Source organism: Xyrauchen texanus, chromosome 11 (assembly GCF_025860055.1).
Source record: "Xyrauchen texanus isolate HMW12.3.18 chromosome 11, RBS_HiC_50CHRs, whole genome shotgun sequence".
Taxonomy (NCBI): domain Eukaryota; kingdom Metazoa; phylum Chordata; class Actinopteri; order Cypriniformes; family Catostomidae; genus Xyrauchen; species Xyrauchen texanus.
In genome coordinates, this window is record NC_068286.1 from 12,045,242 (window position 1) to 12,068,029 (window position 22,788).

At 39.7% G+C, this 22,788-nt stretch overlaps 1 protein-coding gene across 1 annotated transcript in view; it reads left to right on the top strand.

Annotated features, from left to right (window-relative positions):
- Positions 1 to 22,788, top strand: part of LOC127651405 (F-box only protein 41-like) — a 109,152-nt gene that overhangs the window by 83,055 nt on the left and 3,309 nt on the right. The window contains exons 6-12 of the mRNA XM_052137206.1: positions 1,453 to 1,688; positions 9,111 to 9,226; positions 12,692 to 12,844; positions 13,132 to 13,227; positions 13,440 to 13,558; positions 15,173 to 15,331; positions 17,658 to 17,773. Of these exons, the coding sequence (XP_051993166.1) occupies positions 1,453 to 1,688; positions 9,111 to 9,226; positions 12,692 to 12,844; positions 13,132 to 13,227; positions 13,440 to 13,558; positions 15,173 to 15,331; positions 17,658 to 17,773 (995 nt within the window). The remainder of the gene's footprint in view (positions 1 to 1,452; positions 1,689 to 9,110; positions 9,227 to 12,691; positions 12,845 to 13,131; positions 13,228 to 13,439; positions 13,559 to 15,172; positions 15,332 to 17,657; positions 17,774 to 22,788) is intronic.

A 22,788-nucleotide genomic window follows, 5' to 3' on the forward strand; every position in this document is an offset into this window, starting at 1 on the left:
CAATGCAAAAATCGTAAGATCCAATCAGGTTGCCAAAATGAATAAGTAACTTCCAGGAGTCAGGGCTCATAGGTTTTAATTAGTATGTCAAGAAACAAAGTCGGGCTGCTACAATGAGCGCTTTTGAGGAAGAAATAAACACTTGATTTAAGTTTGTAAAAATAGTGGCATCAAATATTTGAAAAATATTCAAAGTTTTATTGTAGACACTTACTAACAAGTAATCTAGATATCCTTAAGCAGAATTGTACTGTATATTTCGCTTTGCTTTCTGAGTTATGTTTTTGAGATAATATATTTATGTAAGTTTTGGATGGACAGAATGATGCAACACATTTTATGCTTTGTTTCAGTTTTCTTTTAGCTATTGACAAACCAACGTTATTGGAATGAGTTTTTCTGCACCGATCTGTTATTGTGGTATCATGGATTTCAGATTAGTCCGAAATTTAGCCACTCGAGGCGTCTTATTCATCTCAACATTTAAGGCTTTTCTGAAACATATTTCAGATAAGATGATGCAGACAAGAGGCATTTCACTTTCAGAAAAGAAGATTGGAGATTTTCATAGATACATGAAATGACTGCAAGCAACCACCCCTTAGCATTCAGCTTCTGGCATTTTGTTCTGTGCCATCAGATCTTAGTTATTTCTCAAAGAGACAGCAGCGTGTTTGTGTCACAGCTTTTTTCTTTGGCTGATTCTGAGTGTCTTAAATGTTGGCGAAAGCTGCAAACACCTGTTTCTTCAGTCTAAAATCGCATTAGATCTCCAGCACAACTTGTATTACTCAAGAGACGCGAGTCTGTCAGACTGGAGCTGTGAGATAGAAATGGCCTGCTGATTGCATGATTTGGAGGATGTACAGCACCTGTGGGAGGCAGTGAGACCACTGAAGAGTGCTTGATAACATCCTCTTTATGGATCTCTGGCGCCACCATATGGACATGTTTAGCAATGCAGCATGGAGCCAATTAGAGTACATCATTGTAAATAAGAGGTTTGTTTTTCTTGCTATTTTCAAGAGTTCTAAACACTCATATGCATTCAGATCAATAGGTAGGCATCTTGTTGCTTTTTGGTCAAAAAGCAATGTCAATTGTAAATTAAATCAATTACTGAAACAACACTGCCATCTTGAGTAGCAAAGGACATGTAATATGTATTTGTACATGCATAGGGGATACTGATTATTAACCACCGTTGTGCACAAAAAAGTAGATAGTGATCAGTGTCTGTTACGCATCTAAAAGCTTAAAAATGTCCATAAAAGTAATCCACACCACTGTGGGATATGCAAAGACCAAAGTCATAATTCACTGAAAATCAAAGAATTGCATAACGTTCCATTTCGGATTATCTCTTAATGTTTGAGATAATCCAAAGTCTGTCTTTACCTCTCTCTTTCTGTCTTACATTTTATTGTCCTCTGTTGTTCTCTCTGTCTTCAGGTCATTCTGAAAGGGGGTACAAGCCTTGCCGCCATGAGAAAAGTCCCTCTAAATTCAGTGAGGTGATCAGTCCTGAGGTGCTAAAGATTCGAGCTGCTCTGTTCTGCATCTTCACCTACCTAGACACTAAGACACTCCTGCGGGCAGCCGAGGTGTGCCGGGATTGGAAGTTTGTGGCACGTCATCCAGCAGTGTGGACCAGAGTGCTGCTGGAGAACGCTCGCATCTCTTCAAAGGTTTATAACACCCTTCACATTTAGATTCTCACAGTAGTACTTCTGCTGTCAGATATTGTATAAGTGTCATCAGTTCACTTTTTCAGCAGTCCTAAAAGAGTATTTTCTCATTCGTTTTCTCCATAAGCATTACAGAATATTCTTCAATAAAGAGGTTATTTATTAAAATAAGTCTTGAACAAAGCCAAATTGCTCAGAGAAATGTACATTACAACATTTAAATGAATTAAAAATTATGTCGGAATGCATGAAGTGCTCAACCCATAAAATGACCCCCAGGGTGCCACAGGGTGGTGCTAGTGGTCTGCTGTATAAAACAAACAAACAAACAAAAAAAATGGTAAAATTGCTGTTTTATTCTACTTTCTAATAAATACTCATACATTTCATTTTAATTGGTACACCTTTACCTTGGTCCACCGTGAAGACGCCAACACCCTACGTGCAGAGATCGTGACCCTTTTACTCAAAGATGCAATAGAGCCTGTCCAAGATGAAGAAAGGTTTCATGAAGATCTCTGCTGAGGCAATCTATTTGCAAGGCTGCTGTAGGATTTAGCCTATTTGTAGACTTTGGAATTCTCCAAAGACATAATATCAGATCTTAATGAGATGGTGGCATAAAGTGTCTGGTGTCAATGTAAAGTAAGGTCCAAAATATTTTTTTTCTCCCATTTAAACCTGGAAATATACCAAAAGCTTAAAGATTTTGAAAAATGTAAAGCAAAGCATTTTATGATGTAAAATGATGAAGAAACATTCAGAATCCTGCACTATTTTAGGTCACTAATTAAATGTAAGCAAATTAACTGTATGACATTGACCATGTTAACCAGTGTATGGTAAGTTACTCAAAAAAGTAATCCACTACAAATTACAAATTACTTTTTTGTTATTAAATTATAATCAGGTTACTTTATTGATTACGTCATAAAAAAGTAATCACATTATTAATTACTTTTAAGTTACTTTTAAAAACACAGGGTCTGCTCCAAAACCTAGTGAGCATCCTCCGGAGGCAGCGTTTTAAGTCATTATATGCACAGTCCCTACGCGAAGGCTATTCCAAAATGTAGGTATCTTAATTATGCTGCCTCTTAAGATGTCTAGTTTTGACCAAATTCTAAGGTTTTGACTTATTGGAAACATTGATGTTATGAAATAAATTATGTTACAAAAGTTAGGTAACGTTCATTAACGTTAGACATAATGAATGCTAGTTGTAAAGTTTTTATATCTGCAGGATATTCTGGCCAAAAAGACCACGGTAGTAACTCATTTATAGATTGTCATTGTTACCTACCAGTGGTCAACATAATTTCAAGACTCACATGTCCTTGGTAAGCCTACGACTAAAGGATTTATTTATGTAAATTATTTCTGTTTTAAAGAAAAATACACATGTGTGCTAGAGAAAAGTTCTGCACCGATTACAGTATTATTATTGTATATCACTGCACACACACAAACAGACATCATTGTGTGTAATACCCAACTATACATAAACCACAGCAATAAAATATCTTACCTGTTGAGTAAGAAATATGCCATCTCTGGGTCACTTTTAAATCCTTTCAGATCTCGGAGTTGTCGCCATCTCTGAAAAGCCAAGCCCACGTTGATTCGTGTTTTACTATTGACTCTTGTCACTTTCCCTTTTTGCTTGTAGACTCTGCTTTGTTTGGGGTTTCTTTGTTTTTAAAACCGGTAATTCCCCGGAGGTTTGCCGGTTTGAATGATCCATGGTCAATCTTTCTCTTTCATTGTGACAGTAAACTTTCAGCTACAGCTACTCCCACACATGCGCTACAGAGCCGGATCTTATTTTCTCTGTGTACGGATATGACGTGACACGCACAGGCGAGTGACGTATGTATGACATTTCCTGTGAAACCCATCTCCACAGCTCTAAAATTTTAAGAATTATTATACACTACCAGTCAAAAGTTTTGAAACACTTATTCTTTATTATAATTTTTTCTTCTTCACATTTTAGAATAATAGTAGTCATCAAAACTATTGAATAACATAAATGGAACTATGGGAATTGAAAAGGGGATGGGAATCAAAACGCATCTTCAAACCCTTTGCCTAGATTTTGCAGAAATGTACTCAACATTTTCTCAACCAACTTCTTGAGCTATCACCTTGGGATGCTTTTAAACAGTATTGTTGGGCACTTATTGGCTGCTTTTATTTATTATTTGGTCCAAGTCATGAATTTCAAAAACTTTTGTATTTTATTTTTATAACGTTTTAGTTTTATAATTAAATAAATTAATATGGTGGCACAATTATATTTTTGTCTACAAATCTAATTTCAGGATTAGATGACCGGACGTTCTCCTTTAGGATTTTCTGGTAGAGAAGAGAAATCATGTTTACCTCAATTATTGCAAGTCGCCCTGATCCTGAAGCAGCAAAGCATCCTCACACCATTACATTACCACCACCAGGCTTGACCGAATGTATGCTGTTCTTTATTGGAATTCTGTGTTTGATTTATGCCAGATGTAACGGGACACCTGTCTTCCAAACAGTTCCACTTTCAACTCATCAGTCCACGGAACATTCACCCAAAAGTTTTGAGGATCATCAAGGTGTGTTTTGGCAAAATTCAAACGAGCCTTAATGTTCTTCTGAGTTAGCAGTGGTTTTGGCCTCACCACTCTTCCATGGATGGCATTTTTGGCCAGTGTCTTTCTGATAGTGAAGTCATGAACAGTGACCTTTATTGATGCGAGAGAGGCCTGCAGTTCCTTGTATGTCGCTGTGTTCTTGGAGGAATTTTGGAAGGTCTGCCACTTCTGGGAAGGTTCACTACTGTGCCAAGTTTTCTCCATTTGGAGATAATGGCTCTTACTGTAGTTCTTTGGAGTCCCAGAGCCTTTGCAATAGCTTTGTAACCCTTCACAGACTGATGTATTTAGATTAGATTAGCCTTTATTGTCCCCTTAGGAGAAACTTGTCTTGGGCATTTGAGAGAACACAGTCAACATAGCAGCACACATATACAATCAAACTACAATTAACATGTAGTTACACCTCAGATATTTCACAATGCCCTATACCATACTATTGCACAGATGCCCTACACCTAAATATTGCACAAATGCCCTACACCTAAATATTGCACAGATGCCCTACACCTAAATATTGCACAGATGCCCTATACCAAGATATTTAACCTCCCCCAACACACACACACACACACACACACTTCATTTCTTACTATTCAGTAGTTTGATTGATAGTGGAACTAAGGAAAATGTATACCTGTTCAACTTACAGTTTGGTAACCTGTACCTTCTTTTATCCTCTCCATGGACCCTGAGCCTTCGTAAAAAATGCAAACGCTGATTAACTCGTGAACAAACGTGCCCATTTTAACTGAGAATCTAAATTAATATCTAAGTACTTGTATGTTGTTACCTTCTCAGTTCTCTCCCCTTTAATTGAAACTGGGCTGTGATCACCAACAGACCTGGGTTAGAAGACCATTTCTTTAGTTTTTTGGATGTTTAACATCAGGTTATGCCCCTCACATCACTGCGCAACCTCTTCTATTTCTGACTTATACATAGCAATGTCTGAGTTTGTTGTCAATAAACTGATTTTGGCTGTATCATCTGAGAATGTGATAGTGTAGTTGTTTGTACAGTATACAGGTTTCTACAGTCGTTTGTGTATAGTGTTGTGTATAGAGGAGCCCCAATACTTAATACTTATTACTTTTTTTTCTGTTTAATGTCATGTTTAATCTCAGGCATAATGTAGTCTTTATTGCTTGGGTATATCCTAATAGTCTTTTTATGGAACTACAGTCTTGAAACAAAAATGAATGCACCCTGTGATCACCTCCACAATATTCATATGTCACAATGTCAATATTATTGTCTTGATAAAAAACCTCCCAATCTGTGGCCAGAAAGCAACCGCTTAGCTCCTCCTTATTCCTATCCTGCCACACACTGACAGTCTTTGAGACAGGTTTGCTTCTTTTAAGGGCTGACCTGAAGATGGAAATGAGCTGGATCATGTTGTGGTCCGAATTTGAAAGGAGGGTGGGGATTGCTATAACATTTGCGCAGTATCTTATTTTTCCTTGTGCTATTATTGACATGTTGATGAAAACCTGGAAGAGCGTAGTCCATCTTACAGTGATTGAAGTTAAAATATATATATATATATATCAGTGCATCAGGCTTATTTTGTAATTGCTGATGGACACAGTTGGCTATCCGTGTAGCAGCTTTGGATGTGTTCCCACTAGGCAGGATGTAAATGAAAATGAAAATATTCCCATAGTCTCTGGGTAGGTAAAATGGTCTTAGACTTAAACATATGAGTTAAAGGTCAGGAGTACATACCGTGTCTTTTATTGAGTAATTCCTGCACCAAGAGTCCTCCCTTCATTTTCCCTGAGTTATTATTCCTGTTCATACAAACATTTGTGAAGCCTTGTACCTGAACCTTGTACAGTGAGTCCAGGAAATCTCCTTGAAGCCTTGTCTCTGTCATTTCATGTCTCGGTGGCTTGTTGCACCTTCGGCAGTGTCTATGTTGAATGCTGCCCCTCCTCCCTCGTTTCAACAGCCGACTGTCTCCATGCCGTCGCAACAACTCCTCTGAAACGTTGTTTCAGGCCCAGTTCTTGTACCACACTTTTCCGTAAGGACGACAGCCATTCTCTGTCACAAACACGTAGCACCTGGTCGCTTCCCCTGGTAAACACTGTGGCAGCGTCTTATTGCATGCAGACACTGGATGCAGTCAACAACAACATCACTCCGACAGTCTTCTTCCCTATCTTGTTATTTAGTTACTTTTGTTATTTTTGTTGCAGACTTCAACACGCTTGGCAAACTTAACAAACAAACTTAAAATATAAACAAACTTTTCAACAAATAAACAAAATGCCACACCACAGTTTCAATTGAATTTCAATCACCATTTTCCCTTTTGCCCTTGGCATAGTGTGCTACTGGGTGAGACCTTTTAGCCAAAAACCTGCTGCTGAAAATGTTCTATTTATGTGTTGATTTGATTGAACAGGGTTGGCAGTTGTCACGTTCCTCTGTTGTCTGCCCTGTGTCTCACTGCCATTTTGTTAAAGAACTACACTTCCCAGTATCCACCTGTCATCATCACTGCCATTTTGTTCATTGTTCTCACCTGTGTCCCATTTAGTCATCACTCCCTGTGTATTTAAGCCCTGCTTCTTGTTCTCTCCTTGTCTGTCGTTGTATGTTGTCAAGCCTGGAATGTTTCCCCTGCCCGAGTTTACTTGTTTATGTTTTGTTTCCCCATCAAGGGTTTTTCCTTTGTGTTTTGCCTGTTTACCTTTTTAATAAAAGTCTGCATTTAGATCCGCTTCTCCTCGCTGCTTCATTCGTTACAGAACGACAGACCAAACAATGGATCTAGCGGCTTTTTTCAGTGAACTGGCCCAAGCGGATCTGTCAATCCGCGAATACACTTACTTTTTGGTCCCCGCGACCAGCATTGGCGGATGGAGTGAGGAAGCGCTGAAAGCGACGTACCGAGTCGGCCTGCCTACGCGCCGGTGGCAAGAGTCGCCCGGAATCGAGGGGTACACCTGGCGAGAGTACATCGATCTAACCTTGTCGACGTCCGCAGCTGACGAACCTCCCCTCTCAATTCCGGGTGTGCTCTCCATGGGAATCAACACCTCCACGCTGCCAGCTTGGTCCGCTCCAGAGCCGGTGTGCCCAGCTTCCTCTGCTCCTGTGCCAGCGCGCTCAACCTCGTCAGCCCGAAGGAGAGAACAAGAAGCAGCGCTTAAATACACAGGGAGTGATGACTAAATGGGACACAGGTGAGAACAATGAACAAAATGGCAGTGATGATGACAGGTGGATACTGGGAAGTGTAGTTCTTTAACAAAATGGCAGTGAGACACAGGGCAGATAACAGAGGAACGTGACATAAAAAGTAAGTGTATTCGCGGATCGACAGATCCGCTTGGGCCAGCTCATTGAAAAAAGCTGCTAGATCCATTGTTTGGTCTGTCGTTCTGTAACGAATGAGGCAGCGAGGAGACGCGGATCTAAATGTAGACTTTTATTAAAAAGGTAAACAGGCAAAACACAAAGGAAAAACCCTCGATGGGGAAACAAAACATAAACAAGTAAACTCGGGCAGGGGAAACATTCCAGGCTTGACAACATACAACGACAGACAAGGAGAGAACAAGAAGCAGGGCTTAAATACACAGGGAGGGATGACTAAATGGGACACAGGTGAGAACAATGAACAAAATGGCAGTGATGATGACAGGTGGATACTGGGAAGTGTAGTTCTTTAACAAAATGGCAGTGAGACACAGGGCAGACAACAGAGGAACGTGACAGCAGTAATCAGGCCTGGGCTTGTCTAGTCCAGCTGCCATTATGATTTAGTAACTAAGGACTTTTTCACACAGGCCCAGCTGGCATTGGATACATTTCTTTCTTCAATAAATAACATTATCATTTAAAAACTCAGTTTACTCAGTTGTGCCACATTTAGCACATTTAGATTTAGTTTGAACTTTTGAAACAATTTAGTATGAAATATACACAAAAACAGAAATAATCATGGTGGGGGTAAATACTTTTTCACACCACTGTAGATTGTAACTATACTTATAATCAATTCAATACTGAGAAGTATCTATAAATAACAGTTTAATATAATACAAATCAACTATTTTACCCAAAATGTGTATGTTCTGCACATATTTTTGCTCAGAGGATGCTGTGCGCGAGGACTGCTATTTGAATTATGCGTGGAGCTGCCACTTATGTAAAGCATTACAAATCACTCTCATATAAGGCATTATTTAGGTAAGGATGCTGCCAAAGAAGACAGCTGCCTATGTAGATAGGAGACAGTTTTGGAGCAGACCCATAAAAAAGTCAATTTTTGTCTCTTTTATTGTTGCACACCCTTCAGCTGTCACAGAAATGCAAATAGATGTAAAGATATGAACATTTGAGTACATATTTTAAATGTATTGTACATTTAATAATATAATTTTAGAAATATGTATAACCAAAGTAATGTACTTAAATGATTACATTAATTGAAAAATAGTAACTGTAACCTGATTACAAAAACTTAAATGCAGTGTTACTCTATGTTTTTTACTTAAAACGTATTAGATCATAGTAAATCATTTTAATCAGATAACAACAAACACTGATGTTAACTCCTTTGTACAGATGTTAGATGTCCTTGCTTCCACTGAATCACACAAAATGCTCTTTTCAAAAAGGGGACATAAAAATGCAAAATAGAAGCATATCTCTAGTGGTCTCAGACTTTTAGACCCCAGTGTATTTTGTGACAGCTGAAAGCCCTGAAAAAGGCTACACTCTCTAATGTTGTCCCTCATTGTGTTTGTGCCGGTTTGTGTAGTTCTTGTGCACTCTGTCTCAGTGGTGCACACAGACCCATTCCTTCATCCTGCAGAACCTCAAACCCAGGCAGAGGGGCAAAAAAGAAACAAAGGAGGAATATCTGAAGAGCACACGGTAACACTAGTCTCCCACTACATCTGCTGTTTACTGTGCCACCTTGACCCTATTGTTTGTGTGGCTCCTGCCTTCCCACAGCTCTACACACCTCCACCTCTTCTCTCCACCATTTTATTACTTTCTGCACTCTCCTGATTCTCATTTACATTTATTAATTTAGCAGACTCTCGCTGCCGCATTCTCGCCACCCTTTCACACCAAACAGACACATACTAACTCACTTATACAGTCTGACACTTGTGAAGTGCTTGTTTAGTGTTCCAGCATTAGGAAAGGGATCTGAAAGAGGAGTGCCTGTCTAAATCTAGGGCTATCGGAAACCAAGATTTCAAGATCAGGGTTTTATTTTGCAGTAGAAACATCTCAGGTTACTTAACTGTGAATTTGTGTGCAACACGTCAATGAAATTGACCAGAATTTATAGCCTCTGCTGGTTACATCATTGGATGCACCCAATGATGCATCCAATGATGTCACCAGCAGAGGCTATAAAAAGCTACACTTAGATGCTGCGCTTATATAGTGCTTTGGGAACGAGAATACCCATGCCGCCGCACTGTGGATGTCCGGTGCGAGAGGTCTCAGACATGAGCTTGTGATGTTGACTCAAGGACATAAGAGCCCGGAGTGGCATAAACATCCAAACTATAAAATCTCACGAATGTGTGTGGAGAGGACCAGCCTGCCACATCACAAACATGCTGCAGTGGGACACATCTAGCCAAGGCTTTAGAGGAGGCGACCCCTCTGGTAGAGTGAGCCTTTGATACCTACTGGCGAAGCTTGACCGTGTGTCTTACAGGCCAGGTCAATAGCGTCCCTCACCCAATGCGACATAGTCTGCTTGGTGGCGGGCGGCCCCCATGGCAAACGAAAAGTTGTTGTCTGTGAAGTCTTTCCTGCTCCGGCGTTGTAAACGGTGGGGAGCAGAAGGCTTCGAGAGTGACCGGATGTACAGTCTAGAAAGGAACCTTAGGCAGGTAGTCAGGATGAGGGTACAAAATTGCATTAGCCATTCCTGGGGCAAAATCTAAGCAGGCTGGCAAGACAGACCGAGACTGTAGATCCTCAATTCTTTTTAGAGAAGTAATTGCCATAAGAAAAACCATCTTGAGAGTCAGAAGTTTATCAGACGCTGACTCTAGAGGTTCGAAGGGGGTCTCAACCAGACCCTCAAAAACTATTGCTAAGTCCAATGAAGGGATCCTGGTCCTAGCAGGAGATCTCAGTCACACGGTTCCACGAATGAAGCGAGCGAGCAAAGGGTGTCTCCCCAACGGCACCCCGTCAATCAAGGCGTGGCAAGCCGATAGAGCAGCCACGTAAACCCTGAGAGTTGCGGGGCATGTGCCTGCTGACATTTTTCTATGCAGAAAGTCCAGAATTGAAGCAATCTGGCAGTTAACTGGATCTGCATTATGTGCATTGCATCCGTCTGGACAGTAAATCTGCTCCCACATTCAGGCATCCAGGGATATAAAATGGTCTGATTGATAGGAGCTTGCCCTGGGCCCAAAGGAGAATATGCCGTGCCAGTCTATTGAGCTGGCATGAATGTAGACCTCCTTAATGGTTTATGTAGGAGACAACTGCTGTGTTGTCCACCCGTACCAGGACATGGCAGCCTCTCAAATACTGGAGGAAGTTTTTCAGAGCCAGAAATACAGCCATCAACTCGAGGCAGTTGATGTGCCAATCGAGCTGATGACCCTCCCATTCCCCTTGAGCTGGATGACCACTTAAGACCGCACTCCAGCCCATCAGGGAGGTGTCTGTCGTTAACAATTTGCGAATGCAAGATGCACCTAGAGTGGAACTCAAAGTGAGGAACCGGGGTCTGAACCACATAGAAAGGGTACGAAGCGTGTGGCACGTAACCCTTATCTGCCTTAGGGGACTGGCCCTTGGATGAAATCCCCTGGCTTTGAGCCACAACTGAAACGTTCTCATGTGCAGAAGGCCCAAAGGGATCACCGAGGACGCAGATGCCATGAGACCTAGTATTCATTGATACTGATGAACAGTGCAACCTTGGCCTAGTCTGACCTTGCTTAGGGTGTTCTGAATGGACACGATTCGAGCAGGAGACAATTGTGCCATCATGATCGAATACCATACAACGCCCAGATAGGTAATTTCCTGAGTGGGAGAGAGAACGCTCTTTCTGATGTTGAGTCTCAGACCCAGAGAAACCAGATGAGCTAAGAAGATATCCCTGTGCTGAACTGCCAGTTCTTGTGACTGTGCCAGTATCAGCCAGTCGTCTATGTAATACAGAATGCGGATGCCCTGAAGTCGCAAAGGAGCCAGTGCTGCATCCATGCATTTCGTGAATGTGTGGGGTGATAGGGCTAGGCCGAATGGAAGAACCCGATATTGGAAAGCTTTGTCCCTGAAAGCGAACCTCAGGAACTTCCTGTGTTGTGGCAGAATTTCTATATGAAAATATGTTTCCATGAGATCGATCGTGACCAGCCAATCGTGATGTTGGATTTGAGAAACGACTGTCTTGACAGTTAGCATCTTGAACGCCTTGATTGTGCATTTCAAGCCTCGAAGGTCTAAAATCGGACGCAACCACCCACCCTTCTTGGGAACCAGGAAGTATCTGCTGTAGTAAACTTACTCTTTCTCTGGAAGGGGAACATGTTCTATGGCCCCTTTGACCAAGAGATTTTGCAGTTCTTTCCACAGTAGACATGCTTGTTCCGGTTTCAGTGGTAGTGGAGACCACGGCATTGAAATGCGGAGGACGGCGATCAAATTTAATTCTGTAGCCTTTTTCTACTGTTCTTAGAACCCACATAGAAACACCTGGCAGTAGCTTCTATTGATGGGTATCAATTTTGACACTTCCTGTTGAGGGGATGTCAAGTATTCTGCGTCCTGGACTGAGGCAGGAAGCAACAGAACACCCAACATTTTGCTGGAAACCGCTAACTCCCGAAACACCAGAGGCGGTGGGAATGGAGAGGTTTCGTGGGGGTATTGGGAAGGTACAGGTGAATGCTTCACGTGCCCCTACCCGAGGGGGGCTACCACCACTGGGTTTGGTGTCTTTGTTGATAAGAAATGAAAACTATCTAGACAATGGCATAGCATTAAGCAGTTACTAAGTACAGTACATTACAGGTGCACTCAGTAATTTATAAACTCATTAAAAAAAAAAAATTTTGAAACATATAATGTGCAGTATAAATTCATGACCACTCACATAAGATGAAGACTAGTCATATAAGTAGCCATATATAGGCTGTTCTAATCTACACGGAGAGGGTCCTCTCACGGGACTTTAAATGATGCAAGTCAACATTCATGCCACTAAGTGTCACTTGTAAGTCCAGGACAACATAAACACAAACGTTACTGAGTGCACCTTTAAGGCTATACATTTCATAATTTCCCTCAGAATCAAACACATGACTTTGCTAGTGCTACATTTCTTTCTTTCTTTCTTTCTAGTGGGAGTCTGGAGGAAGGTCTGGAGGCCTTGCTGAAAGCCACTGGCAGTAATCTACTCATTCTGAAAGTATCTCATTGTCCTAATCTATTGACTGATCGCTCTTTGTGGTTGGCGAGCTGTTATTGCCGAGCACTACAAGCTGTCACATACAGGTTGGTCCTCAAGTTGGCACTATTTAGTTTTCCCTACATATTCTTATTTAATTTACCTCAATCTGGGCATAAAGTCACAAAGATTAATTTTCTCATGTAGGCTATTTAGTGTATTTATTTAGCGGAACAGATGTAAAAGAAAGGGCAGTGTAGGTCAATAGTCATTTTAATTAACTTGTCTGGTCACTCAGTTTGTAATAGCAGTGCAAACCTCTGCAGGATTTGCAAATTCAGAGAAAAAACAATGTCTGTCTTATGCAAGTTTATCTATGTTGTATGTGGCTTAGAAGTGCTACTGACCCTGTGGGACAGGAGGTTATCTGGGCATTGGGAGCTGGTTGCAGAGACCTAATTTCACTACAGGTGGCGCCATTACATCCATGGTAAGAGAGAAATATACAGTAGCTAGTTTCTAAGACAATTATAAAGGTTTTTGCTAAAGTAGTCACCTTTAAATGGCTTGATTAATTAAATTAATACATTAAATACATTAATATTAAATCCATTTAAATATAACAAAAAATGTAATATTTTATCTCATAGATTAAAAAATTATTCCATTTAAATGCATTGTTTTTTATTTTGTAACTTGTAGTCAGCAGCCAGCACGCTTCAGTAACAGGTGCCTGCAGACCATTGGCAGATGCTGGCCACACCTCCGAGCTTTGGGTGTGGGTGGGGCTGGCTGTGGCATACAGGGATTGGCCTCTTTGGGTGAGTGAGAGTAAATGAGTGTTTGACCTTAAGTTTATAACCAATTAGTTAGACAAGAGACATAACAATCCAGTTATTCTAAGTTACATTAGATGGAGCATATATCGGACTTAAAAAAAAAAAAGTTGTGTTTTGGCGACTCGAATTTGAGTCTAACTCAGGTTATTTATCCAGGGCTGACATGGAAGACATGAAATGTCGGATCATTTTTAAACTGTTCATTTTAGATATGAAAAGTCATGGAAGGTTCAATAGTGAATATAAAATAGGATTTTGTCATTGACATCTGCTGGACTCTAGGACCAGCTTCCCTAAATACTAACTTTTAAATACTTTTTTCTTAATAACCATCACTAACCATAGAGCTGTTCTCAGATTAGCATTATAGGGCAGTATCACTCAACCCTAGTGTCTTTCTGCTGTTGTAAATAGCCTGCTGCAATAACGAAAGTGAATGTACTCATCATCACACTGAACACTAAGACAAAGAGCCAGTGAAAATAACACTTTTAACATGCTGCTGTGATTTAACGGCGACTTTTTATGGTATGTGACGTAAATAAAAAATACATGTTTTGAATGAAGAAGGTGCATTTTCTTCTCTGCTTTCTGTTGTTCATTTTACCCAGTTTACTGTGCCATCTACATTTAGATATAATGGGTTTGACCTTTCTAAATCACAAGACGTTATGACTTCATTTGCTGCTGCTGTTAGATACAAATCCATTCAGCCTTAAAGGGTAACTAAACACCTGCTCAGAGTCTGACTCCACCCACTAGAAATATTTGAAAATGCTGGAAAAGTGGGCAGACCCGCGGGATAGAGGAACGAACCGAGTCGCGGGGCTGAGCCGGGGGCACCTGAGACTCGTAGTGACGGATTAATTGACAGCTGCTGTCAGACTCTATGTTATTATTATTCCTCACACGGTCGCAAGACGACATGTACACGAATCTGGCGTGGTGAGCTGGAACCTGCTTACGTCAGCTGTCACCGCTTACGTCACGAAGTACCGCAACAGCCAATAGGAAAATTCAACTGCAGTAGCCACCGTTCAACCTGAAGAGGGCAGCACTCAGACATTTTTACCCCATATATTGTAGAATTAAAACACTTTATACACAAATGTCAAAAAAAATTACTTGAATCAATGACCAGTACTAATAAAGCCCCATGCTTACAGATCATTAACTAAAAAAAGTTGGTTTAGGGTTTAGTTACCCTTTAAATAAACTACTTAGAAGACTGAATCAGGAAGATAAACAGATTATTATGGACAAAATTGGACAACGTTTTTTGTGTGTTGCAGCATTGAGTCTTATTTTATGTTTAAGTGCCAGTAGTATTTCAAGAAATCTTCTTTTAGTTATTCCATTCAAATTCTTTTTATTTTCCTCAGTATCCCACAATTAAATATGACTACAACTGTGTTATACAGTAGATTATTAGGTTTGTTCTGTTACTGTACATGTTAGTCAAATATTAGCAGCATTACTGTTGCAGCCTCCTACCAGGGGAGCAATAGGCTGGCTAAAGGCTTTCCTTAAAGGCATAACCAATAAAGAAACACTTGAAGAATTAAAGAAATGACTCTATAATGATATATCTTTCAGCAAGGAACTGCATGAGGCTACAGGTGCTGGAACTGGACCATGTCAGTGAGATAAATCAGGAGGTGGCTGCTGAGATGTGCAGAGAAGGTCTGAAGGGTCTGGAGATGCTGGTTCTCACCTCCACTCCTGTAACTCCTAAAGCTTTGCTCCACTTTAACAGTGAGTACACACTTCCCTACAGTATGCTAAACATCTCACTGCATCAGATACACATGCATCATCTTTTATTAGTACTTAATTAAATCTCAAGGATTACTTAAATCGAAACCTGGATTTTAAGAGGAGATCTGTCTTTTTTTTAATGAAATACATCAGTTATATTTCTTAGTTATAAACTGATTATTTGCATCATTTTGTAGTCATTAATAATGTATAGACCTTTTTGATGTAGATACTAATGAATGTTTTGAACCACTTATGCTAATTATTCATTTATGCAAATCATTTCTTAAAGTATTAAATGGTCCGAAAAGTTGTTTTGCCAAGTGCAGGAAGAATCCCTCCAGAGCTAAAGTTGAAATTAAACATTTATTCATCGGCTGGTGGAGAGAACATATTTGTTCAATCAAATTCGTTATCTGAGCAGACAATCTTCATACACAGTGTGTCTTGTAATACATCTGTACACTAAAACAGAACTCTATATAATTTTATGTATGACTGTGGCGCCATGCTTGTGACCAAAAGTCCATATACCTTCAATGTGCTGCACTGTGGGATGTGGCAAAAGCTTTCTTCAGGAGTTAAAAGTGGCTCTTACAATCATATAGATGTGATTATCACAGATATTTGTTTTTTTAATACTGTGACTAAATCAGACCAGAAAACAACACAAAAACATTTGTAACTTCTGAATGAGAGATGGTTATGGTGATGTACCGTTGGGTATGTGTACTCGCCGGTCACACATTAGACCTGCTGCCATACGGACATGAATCCGTGGATAAAATATCTTTAAATGTCTGCAAAAGTTCTATTTGGCAATATTTGTGCTGTCTTCAGATCTGTATGAACTTTTCCTGGGACTTGGAATAGATCAAAAGCAATTGTTGATGTTTTTCTTGATATTATTTCTCAGGTGTTTTTCCATTCACCACCATTGTCACCTTACCTGATTGAGTTCTGTCACTCGCTTGATATTTAGAACCCCTTAAAGATTCTATATAGAACCCCTTTTCAGTGTTCTTTCAAATGCTAACTGAAAAGGTTCTATATCCGGTAGCACCCTTATTCCTCCTACACGCTACATGACTTTCAAAGCCGTCGGATCATGGTGCAGTTCATATTACACAACTGTCTGTCTTGTCATGGAATTCATGGAGTTTTCAAAATAGACGACGAATTGGTGACAGGGGTGAACACATTACAAGACATTTCACTATTGACAAATCACCAACAGCTCTTCCTGGACTCCAAATTACATTTCACAACAGAGTACACGCTAGAAGTGGTACGAGATACGAAATTCATGATCATATTTTATGCATTTCAGAATATGATGTGCATGTTTTTAATCACCTCAAGGCATCTGAAAAAGTACTTCCTACTGAAAAATCTACCTATTCTACCCTGACAGTCCAAGAGAATTGGCAATTTTTCTCCAACTCTTCTCTTTCTCCACCCGGTTGTGCTATAGTTCAGATTAAACATCATATAGGCACTGGTGCTCTTGCCAATGTTCCACTAATTTTTCCACCATTTCTTCGATTCAATGAGACTTTCTTGATACCGCAGCTATAGTAGTTGATAGAGGTACATCAGGACTCCTCCCACTGAAACTTCCCATGCCCTGTTTCTTGCTCTCTCATTGGCTGTAGGTCAACGCTGCAGTTGTATTCAGTCAAAACATATTTCACATTGTGAGATTTGGAATCGCAGACAGGTCCAGATATTTAACATTCTAGATATCTCACTGACATCGGCGATTCTCTCTGATCGCGTCTTTGATAATTCATACATTGTGATTGTCGCTCATGGGGGCGAACTCTGATTTGCCTATGATTTCGGGCTTTTGTCAGCGATCTCCACAAACCTGTCGGCGAGCGACAATCAGACTTAAAATCGCGTAGTGTGAACTCTGCATTAGGGGTTCCAAACATGGAATCATAATACTTAGTTTTGGTTTTATTGCCAGACCTATTTTTGGATATGTGAATTATAATATAATTAATAGTTCATATAAATACTGTTCATATAAGAAATTTAAAGAACAACTGGCAGAACACGTTAAATTACTATTTCAGGTTGTGCACCTCATACCTATTGTAAAATAACTGTATCGCACAACCTCTTGTGGATTATATTGCTTTTTTTTTTACACACTTTGCTGTTGAATTTTACTAGAGAGTTAAGATTCATTCTTGGGACCTGATAATACCTTTAGATTTAGATTTGCATTGCACAAAATACTCCCACAGCTCCTTTAAAATGAAATCTCTTCCCTCACAAACTTACTCACCCACTCCCCACTATTCTTTCTTTGCAGGTGTGTGTCGTAACCTAAAGTCGATTGTAGTGCAGATCGGTATAGAAGATTACTTTGAAGACCCCAACAGTCCTGAGGCCAGAAAACTCTTTGACGAAATGGTGAACAAGTTGCAGGTATAGCATCATCTATTTTCCGGTCTTTGAGAGTGGAACATTTCGTATTGCAGGCCAGCAACAATATGACCCATCCATTTCTGTATATTCACTGCCAGACTAAAATTGCCAGCAAAAGACATTCTGTAGTAAATTCGTCCCAGGCCATGGGATTTCCTGTGTCTGAAACTCAATCATTAAAGATGAGTAAGTGAAAAAAGAAGAGCCATCCTGCAGCTGCCGTTTCGAACAACTGTGACTCAAATGATAGTGATTCATCTCATGCGTTTGCTTGCTTTGAGAGCACAGGAAGTTGCCTCTTCTCTGCTTCTAGATAAATTGGGAGAGAAAGGTGGCAAGTGGAAGTAGAGTTACACCCGCCAACATTAAAACTCCAGATAAAGTTATTTCCAGGATGCAGGCTTGCTGTATTACACAAGAGGTGGAGAAATAGAGTGCTGTAGATGACCGAGTGCATTGCTTATCAAATATAATTTTTTAAAGATCCTGTACAAACCTGTACGTGGATCTATATCATCTCAGTAATTTGGCTCTCCGTGTAGCTATACTGATGAAAGTTCTTTCATTTTCTAAGCGAAATGTTTCACATTAGATCAGTTTGAACTCATTATTATTTACACTAACATCCATACATTAGTATTAATTTTATCAATAGGGAACTGAACCCACAATCTTGGAATCTCTAGCATCATGCTCAATCAGCTGAGCTACAGGAACTCCCTAGATTTCGAGCTTTCTAATGGTACTTCACAAATGGTACGTGCATCTGTTACACTCTTAAAGGTGTGTTTAACAAGTTTATGCTTAAAATATAAAAGTCCCATTAATTACCAAAATTATTTTTGGTTTTATGTTACATAGCCAGACAAGACCTGAAAACCTCTGTTAAAAAAGTGCACCAATCTGGGGTAATGATGTAGAAATATGAATATATACGTTTTTCAAATAAAACAGGTCATATATCAAATGAAAGTGACTTTGCAGTTTATTTTGATGCCATAACACCACAGTTCGAATCATTACCAAAAGAATCACAAAGTGAAATATGATCTCTGTAAAAAGACAAACGAGTCATGCCTGTTATGATCACTGCTTCTTTAAGCCGCAAGTAGCCACAAACTCTATATTAGCTCTTACCTTAGGCTGTTTTTCTTAAAAATTATAACTTTGTACTTTTCTGTTAGCTTGCTTGCATAAATAATCTAATATTATGTCTCAGTTTTCCAACAAAACATCCTGTTTAGCAGAAAAAGCATGATAAACAAGTCAGCAAAATATGTTCTTAACTAGCAATCACGAAACATTATACATCATTGAATCAGAGGAGCTTAGCTTTCCAACAACACCTAGATTAAACTCCTAGTCCACTCAGAGGCAGATATATTTTATGAAACATTGGGGAAGGTGCGTGTTGTCGCAAAATAGACTGCATGCCTATGGACAAGCACATGGGGACTGCTTGGCCACCCCACATGCATTTCATATTGCAATAGAAGAAGGAAAGAAATTCCCTGTACTTGCTGCCATCCAGTGGAATTAAATACACATTTTTGCAGGAACATAGAGCAAACAGAGCCTGAATCAAAGGCTTTCAAATGCAGGATAAAAAAGTATGTTTATCACAAGATTGTAAACACACAACATTATTTGTGAATAACTTTATTTAATTTTTTTAGAGGGGGGGTGGTTCTGTCAAATAAGCAGTGGTGGGACTGCTACTGAAGAAATAATTCAAGTAGAAGTACAGAGAAATATGATGACTCAAGTAAGAAAAAATAAGTAGTTTGCTGAAAAATCACTCAAGTAATTACGTTACAAGTTACTTTATGAAAAGTACCGTATATACCCGAATATAAGACGACACTGAATATAAGACGACCCCCCATTTTCCAGACTTATTTTGTGGAAAAAAATAGATTTTTGTGGAAAAAATCTGGTTTTCAACAGAAAATAATTTTATTTGAAAATTCTAGTGATAATTCATTGAATAAACATTTTAACACCATTCATTAAATATTTGGATTAATTTGTCACAAAATAAAGTGCACTGTCAATGAGTTCAGAAATAAATGAATGAATAACCTTTTCACAAAAATGCAATAATTACGTAGGCCTATGTATGCATGTAATTGTCGTACTGTGAAGATAAATAGAAAATAACATCTGCTTTTAATCAAACACATCTGACATTAAAGTCTTGAAACAAACCAAACTGTGGGGTTGCAATAAGAACAGCAGTGCAAATGGGCCTTTATGCTGCACATTAAACTAGGCCTATTCCTCACAGAGATCCCCTGCCTCGCTATGCTCACTCTCGCTGTCATCACTATCATGATGCTCCACGAGCCCCTCCCACAGAATGTCATCCTCGCTCCCATCAAGGGCATTTGATATGCAGCATTTCTTAAATCCATGAATGATGCTCTCCTGGCATATGGCATCCCATGCTTGGAGGATCCAAGTACAGAGCAGATGCACTGCTGGCTTCTTAATTTTTCCAGTAGGCGTCAGTGAGTGATCGCCTGACAGGAGCCACTCAGTGTACCTCTTGCGCAGATTATCCTTGAATGGCTTGTTGACGACTACATCCAATACCTGTAGCTGGCTTGTCATCCCCCGGTATGATCACTAGATCACCGTTCATTTTCCGCAACTGAGTTTTGACGGGCTCCGTCAAGTGTCCGCGGAATGCATCCAAAACGAGCATATTTCTCTTCTTATGAAGCGCACCGCGGCGCCTGCCCCACACTACCTTAAGCCAGTCCACTACCAGGTCAGTGTCCATCCAGCCCTTTTCCTGGGCACGTACGATAATGCTAGCTGGCATCGTCTCCTTTGGCATAGTCTTGCGTTTCAAAATCACATATGGGGGAGTTTGGTCCCATCAGCGAGACACGCCAACATTACAGTGATTCGGTTTTTTCATTTCCAGTAGATCGCACAATAACTGATTTGTCCCCTTTCTTGGCAACAGTGACAGATGTTGGCATGTCAAAAACACTGGTGTTTGGTCAGCATTCCCTATCTGATCCAGGGGGTATGAGTGAGTTTTCCTCAGTTTAAGCACATATCGCTGAAAAGACAGCAACTTCTCCTCGAAGTCTGAGGGCAAGCGCTGGGCCAGACTTGTTCTACGCCGCAGTGTCAGCCCTTTGCGCCGCATCATTCGTGTACACCACCCAGTGCTAGCATTGAATTCATTTGTCGGTATGTTCAGCTGCTTGGCTATCTCCAGAGCCCTCAGCCGAATGATTTCTCTTGTGATTGGCATCGCATCCTGACGTTTTTCTATCACATATTCATAGATTCTATCATCAAGTTCTACAAACTTGCCACTTTGAGGTCCACGGAAAGCTTTCCTTTGGCTGTTGGTATTTTTTAGTCGTTCTTTTGTGCTCGCCACCTTCGAACGTTGCATTCTGTGACTCCAAATTTTTTGGCAGCTTTGCAATTATTAGATGATTCCGCCTCATTCACTATCATAAGTTTAAAGTTGGCGTCATAACTGTTTCGAACGTGTTGGTTTATTTGACCAACTTTTGAAGCGCGTTTCTCAAGATGATCTCTTGATCTCTCCATGGCGGCACTTTACTGTTTACTGTATTTAATTCATAACACTGTCACTAATTAATTAGCCTATCGTGTTGGCGCCCTCTACTGTTTCCCCCTGCTTTCTCCCTTTACCCCCGTGATTTTGTCTATATCGCGAATATAAGACGACCCCCCATTTTTCAGCCTATTTTTAGGACAAAAACCTCGTCTTATATTCGGGTATATACGGTAAATCACAGTCTCTAGTTTGAGAAACATACCCTTACAGGTCCTAAATGCCAAAGACCTGCATTGCTGCAAGAGGATTCTTGGAAAAACAGAAAATTTTAAGTATACAACATTTATTTAAATATAAATAGCCATTTGTAACATTCTAAATGTCTCCAAGTCATCTCTAAACTACATAATGTGCATTGTGACTGAAACCTATTCCTATTTCAGGTTTATTCTCATTCACGTATGTCCAAGTATTTTGGCTATTAAGTTAAAATACTGTACAAAACTAATATAATGCAATATCATAGAGGAGGAAATTGATCCTCTATGATATTGCAGCAATTTTCCAGATATGGAATGAGATTATTAAGCAAACTGTTATCAACTCCTACATGCCAACTGAATAAAATAAGGCAAAAATAAACACACAACGTGTTTAGTGAGAGATATGATTGATTCAAACACTAAAAGTGGAAGTTCTGTATATGTATTATTGTATTACTGTTGTAATAATAAAGTTTTAATTAACATTTTGTTTATTTAACATATTGAGATAATATTATTAAGTCAATTGTAGCATTTAGTTACATTATGTTTTGTGATTTCTCATACCTTCTTTATATAACATCCATCGCCTGCGCACTTTTGGCCTGTAGCGGGTAAGGTTTTTCAGACAGATAAACAGAAGCACAGGGCAGGGAAATACAGTACAGCACCATGAGTGAGAGCGTTACCCGCAAGGACAATTTGTTTAGAATAAGAGGGTGAGCGGTTACAGAATTTAACACAGGAGTACAATACCAAACTGATACGGATTGTAAGAAGCTTAGAACTATTAGTCTGAGTGCGGAACCAGATGGCAGGAAAAAAAATTAAGTTCAGTGAAAAGTCAAAAGATTGCAATGTATGTAATTGTAACTATATCAGATATGATTAATAAAACATGAGAACTCTTGCGTGTTTCAGGGATATTTTTGATAATTTCGGTGGCCCAGAGTCCCCATTCATTTCTGACACTATTAGCATTATATATCTTTCTAAGGTATTTAAAAGTTTGTTGTAGACATATAGTAGCAAGTGAACAAGATATCCCCACATATATGTCAATCAACATTGTGTTAATGTTTAACACAGTTAAAACATTGCCTTCCTTAAAAACAAGTGAAGTTTGATCAGTGGTTAAATGTGTTCAGATGGTTTCCTCATACATGAATGAACTGCTCCTTTCCAGAATTAAATGAAATATG